The sequence below is a fragment of the Vipera berus genome (genome assembly GCF_964194415.1).
Source record: "Vipera berus genome assembly, chromosome: 1".
Lineage (NCBI taxonomy): Eukaryota > Metazoa > Chordata > Lepidosauria > Squamata > Viperidae > Vipera > Vipera berus.
The window spans coordinates 15,550,432-15,568,283 of NC_138202.1; the positions used below are offsets into that span (position 1 = coordinate 15,550,432).

General features: G+C 41.8%; 2 protein-coding genes across 5 annotated transcripts in view; both read right to left on the reverse strand.

Annotated features, from left to right (window-relative positions):
* RNF126 (ring finger protein 126) overlaps positions 1-4,521 on the reverse strand; it is a 30,614-nt gene extending 26,093 nt beyond the window's left edge. Inside the window, exons 1-3 of the mRNA XM_081333372.1 lie at positions 4,411-4,521; positions 3,559-3,665; positions 3,203-3,418 (exon numbers count right to left, since the gene is read on the reverse strand). Of these exons, the coding sequence (XP_081189498.1) occupies positions 3,203-3,277 (75 nt within the window). The 5' untranslated portion in view covers positions 3,278-3,418; positions 3,559-3,665; positions 4,411-4,521. The remainder of the gene's footprint in view (positions 1-3,202; positions 3,419-3,558; positions 3,666-4,410) is intronic.
* Positions 4,522-7,506: 2,985 nt separating this feature from the next.
* The window catches only part of ARID3A (AT-rich interaction domain 3A), an 86,173-nt gene continuing 75,827 nt past the window's right edge, over positions 7,507-17,852 (reverse strand). For 3 of the 4 annotated variants that reach the window (XM_081322665.1, XM_081322666.1, XM_081322667.1), the window contains 2 exons: positions 17,683-17,772; positions 7,507-14,793 (listed from right to left, as the gene is read on the reverse strand). In XM_081322665.1, coding sequence (XP_081178791.1) covers positions 14,603-14,793; positions 17,683-17,772 — 281 coding nt within the window. In that variant the 3' untranslated portion in view covers positions 7,507-14,602. The remainder of the gene's footprint in view (positions 14,794-17,682; positions 17,773-17,852) is intronic. The other variant, XR_014025810.1, reaches the window with a different exon arrangement.

The window sequence follows — 17,852 nt, forward strand, 5'->3', positions numbered from 1 at the left end:
TTCATGCTAATTTTCTAGTCATAAACTTTACACCAGCCATCTCCATAGGACAGGGGTCTTCAAACTTGGCCCTTTTATGACTTGTGGACTTCAACTCCCAGAATTCCTCAGCCAGGAGGAATTCTGGGAATTGAAGTCCACATGTCATAAAAGGGCCAAGTTTGAAGACCCCTGCCATAGGATGTTCTCCAGGCATTCGTGATTACAACTTCCAGAATTCCCTGACTGAAGGAATAATGCTGGAAATCAGTGTCACTCTACATGCCATACTGAGGCATGAAGCAGAAGATTGAGCACACATTATACTGCCCCATAACATGGGTTCCTTGGTTCAAATTTGGAGCAGCATATGATGGAACTTTAATCTGATCTAGAAGGCCTCTGCATATTCTTAGGAAGGACCAGGTCTTTTTATTAACAAGTAAGTGGGATAAGTAAGTGCCCTTGAGGTCCACCCGGAGACTTCAACTGGTGCAGAATGCAGCCGCGCGAGTTGTCTTGGGGGTTTCCCGATACTCCCATGTTACACCTTTGCTCCGCGAGCTGCATTGGCTACCGGTTGCTCTCCGGGTGAGGTTCAAGGTGTTAGTGATGACTTACAAAGCCCTTCATGGCATGGGTCCGGATTACCTACGGCAACACCTGCGGCCAGCATCAACTTCCCTCCGTCCAGTGCGCTCCCACAGAGAGGGCCTCCTCAGGGTGCCGCCGATCAAAGAATGCCGATTGGTGGCCCCCAGGGGGAGAGCGTTCTCTGTGGGCGCGCCAGACCTATGGAACCGCTTGCCGGTTCAGCTCCGGATGGCCCCCGACCTTCGCTCCTTCCGGCGTGATCTCAAAACCTTCTTTTTCGAACAAGCTGGCCTGGTCTGACGGGATGGGGTTGGGTTTTTATAATTAGTTTTAATTTTTAATATGTATTAATTATTACGGGCATAATGGTTTAATCACTTTTTAATTTTTGTATTCTGTTTTTTATTATGTATTGCCCTGTTCACCGCCCTGAGTCCTTCGGGAGAAGGGCGGTATACAAATTAAATTATTAAATTAAATTAAATTAAATTAAATAAACTGAGCCTGCTTGTTCAATAGCCTGTATATACATTCTTATATGCATGTATAAGAGCGAGCTGTAATGTTTCATGTCTGGGTTTTTGACCTCCCACTGGAATCAAGGGTTGAGCTAGATGGGCTTACCTTGCTCTGATCTACCATGGCTCTTCTTGCACTCAGATACATCCTTATGGAAGTCGAGTCCATCCACAGCCATTAGCCAACAGGCTTTTAAAAGGAAAAGGAGAGGACCACTTACCATGAAAGCTAAAGGTGGATTCAGCCTCAAATGCTGAACATTGTTTTTTAAAAAAACCATCCTGGATAATAGGTGTAACTGAGAAAACAAGCAAGAAGCCCTGTTGACTGAAACCAAGATAAGTCCATTCTGTTCAGCATCCTGCTTCCCACCATGGACATACAAATGCCCTAAAGCAGGCATGTCAAACTCGTGATGTCATGTGACATCACACGACATATCACGACTTTTTGCAGTTTCGGCATGACGCATCCAGCCCACGGGCCGACAGTTTGACATGCCTGCCCTAAAGGAAGTCCACAAAATAGACCAGAAGGCAACCCTTATTCTCCATTATTTTATCCCCTCAGCAGCAAACCAGAGGTTACTTCCTCTGAAAACTACAATGCAAATGATAAGCAAGGTTGAATGGTTGAAGGGAGTTATAATACACGAAAAGCACTGAAACATCAAACAAGATGGTATTTAGGTAGCCATGTAATTCAAGCCCCTTCTCAATACTTTCAATGAAAATTAGACCGTGCTTCTGTAGCCCATGAATTTCACTGCTACAAAGTTTTATTATTTATAGGTTCTTGGTAAAAATATGCTTCTAATTTCAACCTGCTTATCTCAATCCTGCTCTCTGGAATGACAATCCAAGTCTTGCATAACACTTGATTTCCAAACCCATCACTATCTTGATTACCTTTCATTCCATCTATGGCTTTCTCAAAAGATGGAATTCCACATGAATCTTAACACAGAAATAAAATGAAATTATTGACTATGGTCAATCAACTCAACTTAGCTAAAATAATTACACGCTCCAATGTCCCATTTTCCAAACTTCTCATCAGTTTTCCTATTTTTAAACAGTAACACTTTTGGGATAAAAGCTACTATACCTGCTTTTTGCAAAGTGACATGTACAACGACATTCTAGAGAAGAAGTAATTGTGTTAACCTTCTGCAACCAACAAAGCATCTCATGCTTCTTAAAGTACCCGGTTAATTATATACTACTGTGATGAAGCAGACAATACATACAACAACCCTGAATATACATGGATATAATATGTAAGAATATAATTGTAAATATAATCCTGACTGACTATATTTAATTAGCAGGGCATTAGACTATTGGGTTGTGTTCAATTTGTGATACATTAAGACACAACATTTTCCTATGTGCAGTCCTACAACTATATACGTAAAAAGGTTGTCTTAGTTGCCCCACCTTTCGTTATGCTCTAGGATTTTTTTTCCCCTTTTGATACTGATGAATTTCTTAGTGGGAAGCTGGACCCAGCTCTCCTGCAGCAGCACTCGCAGCAGTTTGGTTCTGAGAGATACCATTTTTATGAAATAAATGTCAACAGACGAGTCTCATAGCCCAAAATCCCCTCAATACGCAGCGGCAGCTCGAGCCAAGTATCTGGAGGCCTACAGACTCATCACTTCTGTTTTAACAGTGTATCAAAAGTGAAACCAGTCTCCCCCAGCCTGGCATGTTTCACATGTGCTGGATTCAAAGGCCCATTATTCCCACCGAGCAGCAGGAACAGGTGAGAGGAAGTGCATACTACCAGGGAAAAATCTGGAAAGGCAGAGACACCCAACTCCCACTTTCAGTGGATCCTCCACGCATACGGCTAGTCTACCTTAGGTTACCAAATGGGGAAATTAAAGCGGAATGAAAATCAAAAGGATTAAATCACCCTTCGGCGACCTGACACTCTCCATATATTTCAAAACTACAGTTCCCATCACTCTCAGCCATCAGGCTAACGGCCATGCTGGATGGGGACGGTGGGAATCGCAGTCCCACCTTATCAGGAGAACATAAAGTTGAAGACGAATCAGCTCCGGTATTACCATCACCACCGACCCTTCCTTTCCCCTCCTCACCGGTAAGCGCGGCGCGATCTCGGCCGAGCAGCAGTGGCAAAAATACCGTCCCGGCTGCGGGGAAGCCTCCGCCATCTTGCTTCCTCCTTTTCCTCTTTCCTCCCCCCCCTCCTTACAGGGGGGCGTAAGACCGCCACACGCTGCGTCAAATTACGTCAAGACGCTTGGTAACGCAAATGTCCTACGGCGGCTGTGCAGGTTCAAGAAGGCTCACCTCTAAGCAAAAGAGGAGGGGCGGGAAGTCAGAGACCATGGATTTTAGCTTTCTAGTCCTAGACCGACACTTTCCGCCGGAAAAAGGCTGAGAGGAGGCGGACTTGGGAGAGGACGCTCGGTGGGTGTTCCAAGATGCTGACCTATACAGACCGCTGGGCAAAGAGTCTTGCCTGCGATTCAAATCCGGGTGCTTGCTTTTAAAGCCACGTGACTTCTTCCTTCTTTTCTGGGTCGGCGTTCTCACGACCTGCGGAGTTAAAATGCGTTAGGTAGCAGGCAGGTTGACGATTTACGGCAGGGGTCTTCAAACTCAGACCTTTTATGACTCATGGACTTCAACTCCCAGAATTCCTCAGCCAATGTGTCTGGCTGAGGAATTCTGGGAGTTGAAGTCCATGAGTCATAAAAGGGCCGAGTTTGAAGGCCCCTGATTTACGGTGTAAGACGAGTCCGTTTTTTTCTTCCTCTCTGGACTTTTTACAGCCCCCCCCCCGCGAAAGGGAGTCTACGGGCTGATAGAAAACTTCGTTAAGCTTTTCTCTCTTTTTTTTAGCCACCGAATAGCGTTTTTGCAGAACACTCTTGATTAGGGGTCTTCAAACTTGGCCCTTTTATGACTTGTGGACTTCAATTCCCAGAATTCCTCAGCCAGCTTTGCTGGCTGAGGAATTCTGGGAGTTGAAGTCCACAAGTCATAAAAGGGCCAAGTTTGAAGACCCCTGCTCTTGATCTTTCATTGACTTGGTTTAACAGGGCGTGCAGACTTGATCTGCGTCTCTACTGAAGTGCAAGCCAGAAAAATAGACTCGTATAAAAACGGTGAAGAAATGTCATTAGTTGAAACTGAGTTTGTGGACGTCATTTAAACAAACACTAGGGGGCGCTTGCTTTCTACTGATGTATATTTGCATTCTGCATAACTATATTTTTCCATAATGTAACAATATACAGAGTAGTTAGCCATTGATGCACATATGTGCAGTCAGTATTACCACAGAACTTTTCTCCGTGTATCTCAAGACTGCTTAGCTTTCATCAGGATTGTGTTGTCTCGAGGGCAGAAAATCTCAAGTTTCAATTTCTGCTTATACAGGTAATCTTCATGATCACAACTGGAGCCAGAATTTCGTTGCTAAACGAGGCAGTTAAATGATTCAATCCTGAATGTACGAGTTTTGCCACAATTAAAACAAATCACTGTAGCTGTTAAGGGAATCGTGCTGTCTTTTAAGTGAATTCAGCTTCCTCTATTGACTGACTGAAGCTGCCTGGGAAGGTCGCAAACGGAAATTGCATGACCCCTGGAGGCTGAAATTGTTGGAAATTTTGATCATGTGAAGTGTGAAGACTGGTTACTGGTCACTTTTTTCAATGCTGTTGTAACTTCAGTCGCTAAACAATGGCTGTAAGTCAAGGATTACGGACTACCTATTTTTATTTCAAAGGAATATGGAGGGTATTCTTTTGGGACATTTAGGATGCTGCCAGATAGAGCAGATGATGACTAGGCAAGTTATTTCAATTTTATGGCATGGTTTGTTGTGCAGTGACAATCTATTGTGGTTTCATCAGCAAACTATGGCCGAATACAGTGCCTACCACCCAGCCAATACTGGCAAGTCATTTGCATCTGATTCTAGGCTTTCCTATCCTGTTTCTAAATTACCTCAATAAATTTAACATAATTTCTGAATCTGGGAGATACTTGATCATGATTACTGATAGATTTCTCTCACAATCTAGGCTGCTTCTATGTATGTATTTTATGTCTTTTGGTCAGTCTTGACTCCTGACAACTACACAAACAATGTGGTGTTGGGGGCTTTTTCTCTCCTTTTGACAGTATCTTTCAGAAGTGGCTTGCCACTGGCTCCTTCCTAGGAAAAAGAGGGGGTCCAAAGTCACCCAACTGGCTTCTGTGCCGAAAGCAACATTAGAACTCATTCTCCTTTCTTCAAGCCCACAATGCCTTTAATCATTTCGCCAAACTGGTTCTCATTTTTACAGTATCCTATAACACAAAAGTTATGGTAAGTGGTTTTGAATTGTGGTAGCTAAATAAAGAGACTCACACAAAAGGCTTAGACTGGGGGGAGGGGAAGCAATCTGTTAGGGCAGCTAGAGTTTCTTGTTGCTAAATTTGTATTCTGCTGTTCTGTAAAAATAACATGCCGAGCAACTAATGCTATAGTAGGTAAAAACAGGATTAGAAACATTAATAACAATTAAAAATAATCAGTGAAGCAGCTTTACTGTAACTCTCCAATTAAAATCTATTTCAGTAATATCATCTTAAAGCCTATGGGCCTGCCTGAATAAAAACATGTTTACCTGTCAATGGAAGGACAAACAAAGCTAGCCTTCTGTGGGTTAACCCAGAGCTAAGAGGCAGTGTAGATAATAGACTGCATATTGATGAAAAGTAGATTGCAGGAGTTTAGGTAGGATGTGCAAAAGCATAGCAAAATGCATTTGAGATTTTAGATGGAAAGAAGAAACTATCCAGACTCGTTAGATGCATTCACCCATTACATTAAATCAGAATGGTGGTGGTAAGTGAAACCAATTACTGTACATAACCACTATGGCTGTATTATGGTTGCCCAATCTTATGACTTGGTTAATGAACTGTGGTTAAAACACAGGACAGTATGGATATTACTCAATGATATGTCATCTCTTAAAGAGTACCAGTCAAACGAGCAAGTGAACATCTTTATTAAGATGGAAATTTTTTTTTGGAAATGTGCAGGTTTCATAAAGTCTCCCTTTAGTTTTGTTTTTAATGAAAAGTTTATCTGAACTACCCACCCTTCCCCCACCCCCTACTTATTATTTTTCAAAAAAGTCAGTTATTAGCATGATCAAAACAAAGGTAGACCTAAGAAAACCCAAAATCCATGGTTACACGATATTTTACTCAAAGAAGGGTGTAGAACCATCTGAAAATTTTCCAGAATTTTTCCTCAGGCTAAGTAGAAAAACTAAAAGTTGCTTAAGCCAGGGATCCCGCTGCAGCTTGTTCGGAACCGGGTCACAGAAGCGGCGGGTGAACACATGCAGCTCCACCTGCGTGAGCAGCTCACACACATAGCTCCGTTAGAGCTGCACCCACATGCGCGCTCACCCACGTAACCATTTCCCGCCCACCCCCCTCCCCCACCCCCGGTCCACAAAGCTGGAAAGGCTGGGGATTGATGGCTTAAGCTGAAATAAAGATGTCTGCTTCAAGACTGCCTCTACCAGCCTTCATTCATGCCTATTTTTAGATAATCCATATTTTCAATTTTTTTTTACACAGCAGGATACAGTGCTGTTGTCACTATAGAGAACTACTATGTGTATTTCCATTTCTCACATAACAGAGGCCATTACCAAACCTGTTCCCTTTGCTAATTAAACTTTTCTTACTATGGATAATATTGAAGATGTCTATAGTCATTTCACAGTGTACGTCCCACATTATTTTGCAGAGGGATCTGAATCTTAGTGCTTTATTATTTTATATATTCAAAATAATTTGAGGAGTAATAGTGATTCAAATTTGGAATTTGAATATCAGAACCTTCTAATAAATTTGGCAACGTGAGGTGAAGAGCCTTTTTTCCTGTGAATCAATGAATATTGCTAAACCAAGGTTGAAAGATGTAACTCAGCTTTCTGCTTCTACTTTGCAGCCTTCTCAGCAGTCCAAAAAGGTAAGTCAGTATTAATATCCCTGTATGGCAGATGGGAGAGCTTAAGAACATAAGAAGGTACATTATGACAGGCCAGATTATTTATCCATTTAGCATCCTGTGAGCAAAAGTAATTCTTTAGTTCACCCATCCCTGCCATACTTTTTAAAGAAAGAGAATGAAGAAAAACTGATGAATATTACCTTTATCCTCATTTCAATTTAGGCACCATATTCGCATGTTCACACAGATATGCACACCCTCCCACACACACACACACATGGATGGCATACACCTTTGAAAGTAACTTTTTCTTCTTTTTTAATATTTCTTAAACTTTACAAGGTTACAATCATCTTAAATATTTCTGAAGTTTAAATACAATCTGTAATAATGTTATAAAATGTAAACTTTTCAGTGTTTTTATTTCTTTATTAAGTCACAAAGGTTAATACCTGAATGTTTTGCGAAAAAAGTGATTTTAAAAAAAAAAAGCAAAAACAAACAAAAACAAAATACAGAGGCCAGGAGACAAAAGGCAGCCCCAGGCCTACTGTTTTCAGAGGTAGAATGTGGTTTCTTTTACGATTTTTATTTCTTATTACCTGAGTCAAACAAACTACATACGCTGTACAGATTGCATATCCTTGCTGTATTCAATTTTTTCCATTCAAAATCCCCAGAGAAAAACTGGAATTACATCTTATTTTTATGCTGATATGCAAAGGAGAGTGGGGGAGAGTATTATCAAGACCTCCCCTCAACACAGTGTTTGTACAAATGCAAGAACAAAACACCCTTTTACTAACTAAAGCCATCCCTTACCCCTTTTGCAAGAATAAAAATAAGCCAATAAACTCCCCCCAAGACAAAACTTGATTGTGGTTTGAGCAAGCTGGAGAGGTTGAGGTCTGTTAAAAAAAAGGTGGTGGATTTAAAATGCTAAATGTGTTATAATATGTGCTATTAAATAAGAGTAGAACAGGAAGAATTATTACCCAAAGAGACTGAGTGACCTTGCATCACCACTTTTAACTCAAGTCTCCCTTCTTTTTACCCTACACCCTTGTCTTGGAAGGCCTCTGCCTTTAGAGAAACAACAAAGCAGAAACTGGAACAATTTGAACAATGTTTTTTATGAGTATCCATTTTTCTCTCAACTGCCTGCTTACAACTCCTCCAAGGCGCTAATGCAACTTTTCCAAAATCATTAAAGAATTTGGAATGTTCCTTGAGAATTGGGTATATAATTAAGCTCACACAACTGGAAACACCAAAGCCAATGCTGGGGCTCAGCTCTTTTGAAAGTTTAAAAACAAGCAGAACGCATTTTTTAAACCCACCACCACCACCTAAATCACAGCCACAGCAAGCAAATCTGAGCATTTTTTAACCTGCCCTTGTTCCGAGGCCCTTCGCCCTACCCGCCTCCCCCGATACAATCAAGATCTAGACAGCAGGTTCAATTCCCCTGAGTTACAAATCCAATCCTTAGTCAAAAGCTTGGACTGAAAAATAAATTTTATACGTTTCTTAGACACACACGCACACATGCACACAATTACACTCAAAAAGGGAAAAAGACACAAACATACACACTCATTATATATATATATATATATATTTATATAAATTTAGTTATAGAATCTTCTCCACCCACCTGCACACTAGAAGCCTCTTTCATCATGTTTATGGGGAAAATGCCAAGACCCACCTACTGATAATGAACAGAGTCGTATACTCAGTGGACAAAACCACAGGTTGGGAGGGTCTCTCACGCAAAATTGGCAGAGATTTAAATTACTCTGATTGAGACCACTAAATTCCAAAGAAGGAGCTACCAAAATGAGGAACCAAGAGGGATAACGTACACTTTGTAGCTCCTGAAAGCTGTCACTAAAGGTTTGGCCACATTTGGACAATTTTATGGCTGAAGAACTACACACACACTTTTTGCCAAGCCTCACAATCTCTTTGTCACATAAAGCAAACAAAAAGTTGTCTACTTAACCAGCTTCCCTGTCATTTGAACTGATCGTCAAAAGCTGGAATACTCTGGGACATTAAAGCATTATTTGAAGCTGGGTTAATATCCTAGTTTAATCCAAAGCTAATAACCGCTGTTTTCCTTATTCAAGTGAAATAGGAAATGGTTAATTACTTGAACTGCAGCTCCTACAATGGAACAGCAAACACAAGAAAGACACTTATGCATGTGTTCCATTACTAAAGGAAGGTAAGAGGGCCTTTGTCTTGCTACAAGCTGCCAACAGAAGTTGGAGCAGTGCTTGGCCTAAAATTTCACAAAATGGCTACCTCAATTGCCTCTTTGTTAAATCCTCTCTATGCTGCTGGAAGTAGATGATCCATCCAGAAGTTAGGTAAAAAATAGTTCCCATTGGGGATGAAAGAGGAGAAGAAGAATTCACAACAAAAAGGCTTGCTTTCACTCATTTTAACCAATCTAGCAAAGGCATATTTGGAAAGCAGGGACAAAGAACAGACAATATCTCAATAGGCTCACCTTATTTCACAGAGCAATTCCTCCCCTCTCTCTGCCCTGTGAGAGATGTTTTTACCTACTCGATAGCCAATATATTCCGCACACAGATATACTCCTGTTAGTTATCTCCTACCTACAGCTAAGGTTAAACCAGGGATCTTGCTTAAGAAAAGAATGCAGCAGAACAATTTTGCACAATAACTCTATCCTGGGCATCGATTGTAGGGATATAGGTCTTGAGCCAAATTCAGGCAACCATTTTAAGAACTGTAAAATACAGGGTTTGTGGGTTTTTTTAAAATAGTTGTGATATGAAACAATCAGACTCGTACAGCAGATGAAACAAACAAAAATAGAAAATGCTGCCTATGTGGCAGAGAGTATAGATACTGACGGACCTTACTGGCAATTACAATTCAAGGGTTTTTTGGGAAGGAACTAGTGATTTCTTCACTGCCACTTTTATAAAACCCGCCTCAGATACAAAATCTAGAAAACGGCTTGTTTTAGCCATTTTACACAATGAAATTTCAATAAATGTTGAGAACTCTGCTTTTTAAAGCCCAATGAGGCATATTCTCAAGTAGTCTGCTTCTGCAGAAAAAGTCTCAGATACTTTCAGCTGGCTGCACCCAGTGAGATATGCAAGTAGACTGGATCAGAAAAACTAAGGGGCATACAAGTTTCCAGATCTCACAGAAACTCTAGAGACCAAGTCTTCCTTAGCTGGACACCCGCCAACAGTCATAGCACCGCAGTTCCCAGAATTCCTAGAGTGACCTTACACCACATTGGGCATTCTGGGAGTTGAAGTCCTATCACATTTGAAGAGAATCGTGTTGGGTAACGCTGATTCGGCAAACAACACAAGAAAACAAGAACTGTGGTAAAGGCATGAGGGGAAAGGCTCCAATTTCATAGTTAGTCTTCAAAGAAAGTCTTCAAGTGTCGGAGCATTCCAGGGAGAGGAATGCTTCCAGATTGGGATATGATACCACCCCGTTATCAAACCAATGGAGCACAGATGAAATTATGAGGGACACCTTATCCCAATGCTCTCCTCCTTTTGGCTACCTACAGGTCACAGACAGCCCCTCTGGCAATGACCACAAGTGGAAAGAGAAATGTGTCTCTTCCTCCTCCAACCCAGTCAGCATCTAAGAGGGAAATCCTTTTTCGTAAGCGTGCCTGACGACAGCCATGTTTCCCTCTTTTTGCATTCCCCCACCTGTGTCAACAGAGTCCTGGAAACAGAGAGAGAGAAACAGAGCGTGTCTGTTTGGTACCATCTAAAAAGGGCTAGATTCAGCAATTCCACTTTTAAGAGTACTTTTCTTCTTCTCCCTTTCATATTTAAGCCACTTTGCAGTTCCTCTATACCCCCTTAGAAACCAATCTCCTGGATTTCACTTTCTGAAGACGGTCTTTTTCCTCTATGAGATACTCGGCAATCCTGAGAATGGAAAAATCCCCTGTGTATGGCAGCTTGTGGGGCTCAGAGCACTCCATTCCTCTCAGAAAGTGAACCCATTTTCCTTCTTCACCATTTAGAGACAACACGCTTTGCCCCATGTTTCTAGATCTGAAGCATTGTGGCCAAGAGGTTTCACCTTACCTGGCATTAGAGGGGAGGGGGCTGCAATGCTGAAAAGCTGTACTACAATAAAAGGGCCCAATATAAAGTGAAGCGCCTGGGATCTGTTAACTGTGGGAAATGGTTCAGCTTGGTCAGGACACACTGCTTCCCAAGATGAAGTGCACTCCTTTGGGCATTTGTGGATGCTGAAGATAAGCTGAATTTTTCCCATTCTTAGCACGCCCAAAAGCTGCTAGATCCACAACTGTGAATTCTCCACATTAGCCCTTGCCACTTTGGTATCCGATCAGAAGTATAGGACTCCATTTTCCAATGTCTGGGTCACCCAATTGGCTGAAATGGGTTATTCAATGAGGCTGAAAAATGTCTCCTGCTTGAAAACACTGACATCTAACTCAAATACTTTCTGTTATGCTGAATCAATTACAGTATCTCAGAATCCAACTTAAAAGAACCAGTCCTAAGGGAAAGGGTTACCGCATGTCAGTCTATTGTATGATGCAACTAAGTGATAGCATTAAAATCCCAGCAATGAAGAGACAGAAAGAATATATGCCTGCTTAAAACCCCATAAAATTCTCAGAACTTACTCAGGCTCACTACACAGAAAATTAAAACCTGTCAAAATGAAATCTTGCCTCTACAGTATGTGATTAACTTGGGAGGACGTCAATGATAAAACAACATCTTCTAACTGTGTCTCTGCCTAATTTTCAAGGTTCTGTCTCATATCCCGGTAAATAAACCAATAGGGTTTCTCTTACAAAGGCCCTGTTTCTTTGAAAGAGGCCCTGTTTGTTCCTTTAACTGCACAGGCTGAGATAAATTACACTTTCAGAAGGCACAAAGGGAGTGAGTTGGAGTGCATATACCTAGGAGAATTGAAACAGGGAATTAACCAAATTGCTCACCAGGATCCACTTCCCTCAGCAGCAAATTAAAATGTGGGAGGAAAAAGCCATCAAAATAGGCACAGGGCCCTTGCAAAGGTGATTGAAGAGTATCTTGCTGATGTTATTGGGATTCACTGGTCTTTTGGAATGAAAATGCTGAACTCCCAAGGAAATTTGTTTTCCTAAAATGCATTAAAGGAAGAGGTAAGAAGGAAAAGAAAATCTGAAAATGGGGCCCTTAAAAAACGGTGGTTTTTGAAATTGTGAATATCTTGTTTCTAAACTACCTTTCTAAACTTTGCAGAGGACCTACGGACCAAGCTGTTCCTGTCACATTCTTTGTTACTGAAAAAAGCGGCGCGGGGGGGGGGGAGAATTAGGTAAATGCCTCTCACACAGCTATTCTAAAACAAACCCAAATATCAAAGTCAAAGAAAGGATGCAAGAAGAGTGAGCAAAGGGGCAAAAATGGAGTGATCTCTGCTAGAAATAATGGAGGTTGTATGTCCTGCAAGACCCTTTGATTCCTTGTAAATGGAATTATAAATATGGCAGGAGTGATTCTGGAGTACCATGAAGATCCCAACAGCACAGGAATCCCACCCAACCCTGTATAATATTCAGGCAAGTTTTGCTAAAACTACCTTTGGAGGCACATGACAACCTGTGAGAAGGTTCTAATTTCCCTGTTCCAAACATATCTGAGCGCTGGCAAGGAAGCAAATCTTAACACAGTTTGAGGAGTTTAGAGCTCTTTCTGACAAATCATGGTCTTCAAAGAAAAAAAAGGGAAGGGGGGGGAGGGTAAATATTAGTAGCTGCAAGTTGATTGAGAACTGTGTTTGGGGATTCTGGGTTTATAATTTCCACCAGCCTGAAAGAAGTCATGGTGACTATGCCACTCTCATCTGTTTTCTAAATAGGTGTGCTTGGAAAAGCAGCTTAGACAAAAGCAGCTTTGCAAGAGATTATGCCACAGGTAAATGCTACTATTTAAATTGTTTTTAAGAAACCGCTGAAGTAATCAGCCACTCTGATCATATGACAGATGGAATCTTCTGTAGGTTAAGATAAAGAATTAGAAGAGAGCCAACAAATGAACAGCTGGCAGGCTGCTCCTTTCAGTCCTCATTCTCACAAAGGTACAATCCATACATGGGTGTGGGGTAGCTCTGTATAAAAATATTTTATCCCATGAAATGCTACCATAGCCCCCCTCAAACCCCACCCACTCCACACACAAAAAACTACCTGAGCAACCTCAAAGCCCTACCCAGATCTGGGGGGAGAGAGGAAGAATGACAGCTCCAAAGAGTTATCAACACAAGAAAAGAAAAAAAGAAACCTATTTTAGAGGTGCTTTCCTTAACAAATACAAAGACATGAAGCTTGCTTATGGGTCTGATTTAGGGGAGGAGAGAGAGAGATCGCTATTGGAAATAAACACTGTATTTACACCCTCCCTTTCATTTTCCTTAAACAGTTTGACAGCAGTTTTCAAAAAAAGGCAAGGAATAAAACTTTCCCCAAATTATCCTCAATCTGTGAAATCCTTGATATCTGTATTTTTTATTATTATTATTATTATTGTTATTATTATTATTTAGGGTTCCATTTCGAAGCAAGCCTGTGAGAGTGGAGGCACACCTACTGCTATTGCTGCCACCGCTATTTGTCTGGAGGTATCCCAAAGAATAATTTAAAAAAACAAAATCAAAATCAAAAGGACACACAGTGCAAAGTGTGGATTTGCATGAGGTAAGGAGTTATGGATCTACAATGCATCACGTCAAAAAGCTAATCTGCACAGTATTGCTCCGGCTCAGAATTTAACAGCACCCCTCCAACCCCACTTAGCTTTTGTGTGGTTGTTCTTTCCAGCCTTCCCTCAAATTGGTGTCCTCTTTGAGTAGGTAGGGACTGCAATGCCCAGGACCCCATGAAGCACAACCCTAAACACAGAATACTAAGTGGGTAAAGAATGCTTTAAAGGGGAGGAAGGGGGGAAGGAATATGCAAGAGAGGAGGGAGGACAAGAGAAAACCATCATTCCAGGTACTCCGTTTCCCCTGAATTTTGTTTGGTGTTTGGGTTTCAGCTACATTGGGGGGGGGGGGGGAGAAATGCACTTTGTTTTCTGAATCTTTGTCCCATCCTGGGACAGTACCATCCCTGAACACCTTGCTGCCCAGGTGGGGAGGGGGGAGTTTGCACCTTTAGAAACCACCTGCACAATTCTTGTTGCCCCTCAATGTCCATGGCTGGATGCCACGTGTAGTTAGGTTCATCACCGATTCTACCCCCATATCCTGCCCTGAAATCCAAGAAAACCCCATCCAAATGTATCACGCAGGCCCTGATGCCTGGGGGGTATCGGAGGGTGGGGAAGGCACAATTTCACTCCCCCACTGCACACGGGGGAAACAGGGAAGGGGACGGCTGGTCTCAAAACGTCCTGTCCAAACAGAGAGTCTTCATTTTGGCGGGATGGAGGAGGAAGGAGAGGTGGTAGTTTTAAGGCGATAAGGAGTTGGTTGAGGTAGAAGTCGGTGCAGGGGCCACACCAACTTGTGAACCTGCGGCCGTGCCACCTGTTGCACCCCCACCACCACCACCACCGCCAGTGCTGCTGGAACTCCGCCCACTGTTGGTGCTTCCTTTATTGTGAGAAGACGAGGCTCCTGGAGTTTGGGCAAACAACACTCCTGGAGAGAAACAGGGAACAAAAATGGACAGGGCAGGTTCACAACGGCTGTAACTCTTCTTCTCCCCTAGCCTGTCATTTTGAACCTCCCTATAATAATCAAAGTCCCCAAACTAGAGTAACACCTTTCAAGCAATGTACAGTAGTGGCCAAAATTGTGGAAACCTTTTGGGAAAAAGTGCACATTTGAGGTTTGATGGCTAATAACACCACTTTTCTTTTAGAATAGTACCATCAAATTATATATCAACAGAAAGATAATTTAATCAAGAATGTAATGCAACAAAGTTTGAGCTTGTCGATCAGAAGGTCGGCAGTTTGGCGGGTCGAATCCCGAGTGCCGCGTAGCAGAGTGAGCGCCTGCTACTCGTCCCAGCTTCTGCCAACCTAGCAGTTCGAAAGCATGTAAAAATGCAAGTAGAAAAATAGGGACCACTACGGTGGGAAGGTAACAGTGTTCCGTGTGCCTTTGGCGTCCAGTCATGCCAGCCACATGACCACGGAGACGTCCTCGACAAGCGCTGGCTCTTCGGCTTTGAAACGGAGATGAGCACCGGCCCCTAGAGTCAGAAACGACTAGCACGCATGTGCGGGGGAACCTTTACCTTTATGAAAAGTTACAGCCAAATAACCAGAAAAGGAAGCACAACTTGCTTAGGTTGATATCAGGTAGTTTTCCTTCATCTGATTGCAGCCAATGAGCATGTGTGTTTAGAGAGCCAATTGGGGGGTCATCTTGTTTTGGCAATGAGCCAATCAGATCAAAGTAGAATTCAGTTATTGATGTCATGTATTGAAGCTGAGAGGATGACATTTGTCAGTGTGTTATGTGATCGCTATCAAGTTGGTTGGGCTTTTTTCTTTCATTTAGTGAGCTTGTAAAACGTAATAAAATTAAAGTAATGGTGCAAAGACTTGACTGGTCGCCCAGAAAGTGATGTAAAATGGTATTATTAAGTGAACAAGGCTACAGTTATAAAGAAATTAGAAGAAAAATTGGTGGAAACTTAACCAAAGGTGGCATTTCTAAGTTTTTGAAGAGGTATAAGGAGACTCAAAGTCACTAGAAAACCATACTGGTAAAGGCAGAAAAAGGTGCACAACAGCAAGTGATGATAGAAGAATTAAGAGACTGTGCCTACGTGTCAGAAGAAAATCATCTGGGTGTATAGAAGATGAAATGACGCAATGCAATGTGAAGTTGAGTGCAAGGACTGCTCGGCGCAGACTGTAGGAATTTGGTCTAAAATCTAGAATTCCATGAAAAAAGCCACTTTTATCTCTCAAACTAAGGTTGAAAAGATTAAACTGAGCTAAAACGCATGTTACCTGGACAGAGGAACAATGGGACAAGATCTCCCTGTTTGGTAGTGATGGCATAAAATACGTAAAGAGAAAAATCGGAGAAGATTTGCATCCTGATTGCATTACATGTACCGTGAAACACCCAGTCAGTGTTATGATCAGGGGTTGTATGACATCAAAAAGTGTGGGCAGAATTTGTGTGATTAATGGGAATATAAATGGCCAAAAATACATTAATGAAATACCTGAACCCAAACTGAAGCCTTCCGCACATGATCTTTTCCAAGACAATGAAGCATTTATATTTCAACAGGATTCAGTTCCATGTCCTGTTGCTGCTGTATGCAAAAAGTGGTTTCAAGCTAATCATATTCCACTGCTGGAATGGCCTGGCAGTAGCCCAGACCTTAACCCAATTGAAAATCTATGGAGCCGACTAAAGAAACCTGTTAGTCAGAAGCGACCCAGCAATAAAACCCTTTTAATAGAAGCAAATCATTCAGTCTTGGTGTCACATCATAACAGCTGCAGAACTAAAGGGCTTGGTTCACTCCATGGGAAGCTGTTGTAAGGCTGTAATTCATGCTAAAGGTTACCCAACTAAGTATTAACTGACACAGTGATAATTTTTCTATCTCGTTTTTTCTAGGTGTTTCACTTTTCTTCTTTATAACTGCTATTCTAATAGCAAATCCTTCATAAAGGTTATTGCATTACATTCTTGATTAAATTATCTTTCCATTGATATATAATTTTATGGTACTACTGCAAAAAAAGTGGTGTTATTAGCCATCAAACCTCAAATGTACACTTTTCCCAAAAGGTTTCCACAATTTTGGCCACTACTGTAACCCATGTGGATTAATATGCCAAGGTTAACTAAAGAGGGCAGTACTTTAGAGTAAGCACATTAGTTCTTACATCTTAACGCAGAGATGTCAATCTAGATAGCAGGAGCTAGTCAATCTTGGCTGATTGTGAAAAGCTAAGTAGAGCCTAATCTAGTTAAAACTTGGACGGGAGCCCACTAGTAAATCCCACACCTTTAGTCTGGATTGGAAAGTCAAATAAACACCCCCATCCCCCAATGAAGCAATGGCAAAGTAGTTCAGTAATATTGCCAGGAGAATGACATGAAGTCATCCCAAGCCAAGATGAACTTGAGAGTTTCTCTATTAATACGTCTGGGGTGGGGGGGGGGGAACCTCCAGTGCTGCATATACTCCCTGGAGTACTCAAGGGTTTTCTGCCTTTTTTACAGAATTAAAATCAGCACAATAAGTTTCTGTTAACACCCTTCTTTTGCCTTCAAAAGCATGCATTAAAAATGCATGCCCTCTCTAGTGATATATCACTGTGTCACTGCCATACACTCTGCAGAATGAATAAATAAATAAATACCCCCAAGCTGCAGCCCTCCCCCTTTCTTGTTCGATTAGGAACTCGATGCTCACCATCCACCTGCAAATTTGCCACTTTTTTCTAAGTTGACAGTACGTGACACGGTTTACAGAACGATCAACTCTCGCCTCAAGTGGGCATGGCCAACCATTTTCTCTAAGTCCCAACTGCATTTTCCCCTTACCTGCATACACGATGCCGTTAATCTCGACTGACATGCTAATGCTACTGGTGCCGTTGGCAGCCAGATTCATGGAAGAGTCTTGGCGGTTTTCTGCAAAAGAATCAAGAGGGCTCTTTTTCAGATTCAAAAACCAATCTTTGTATGGTGAGAGATTAGCTTAAAGCAGCAAT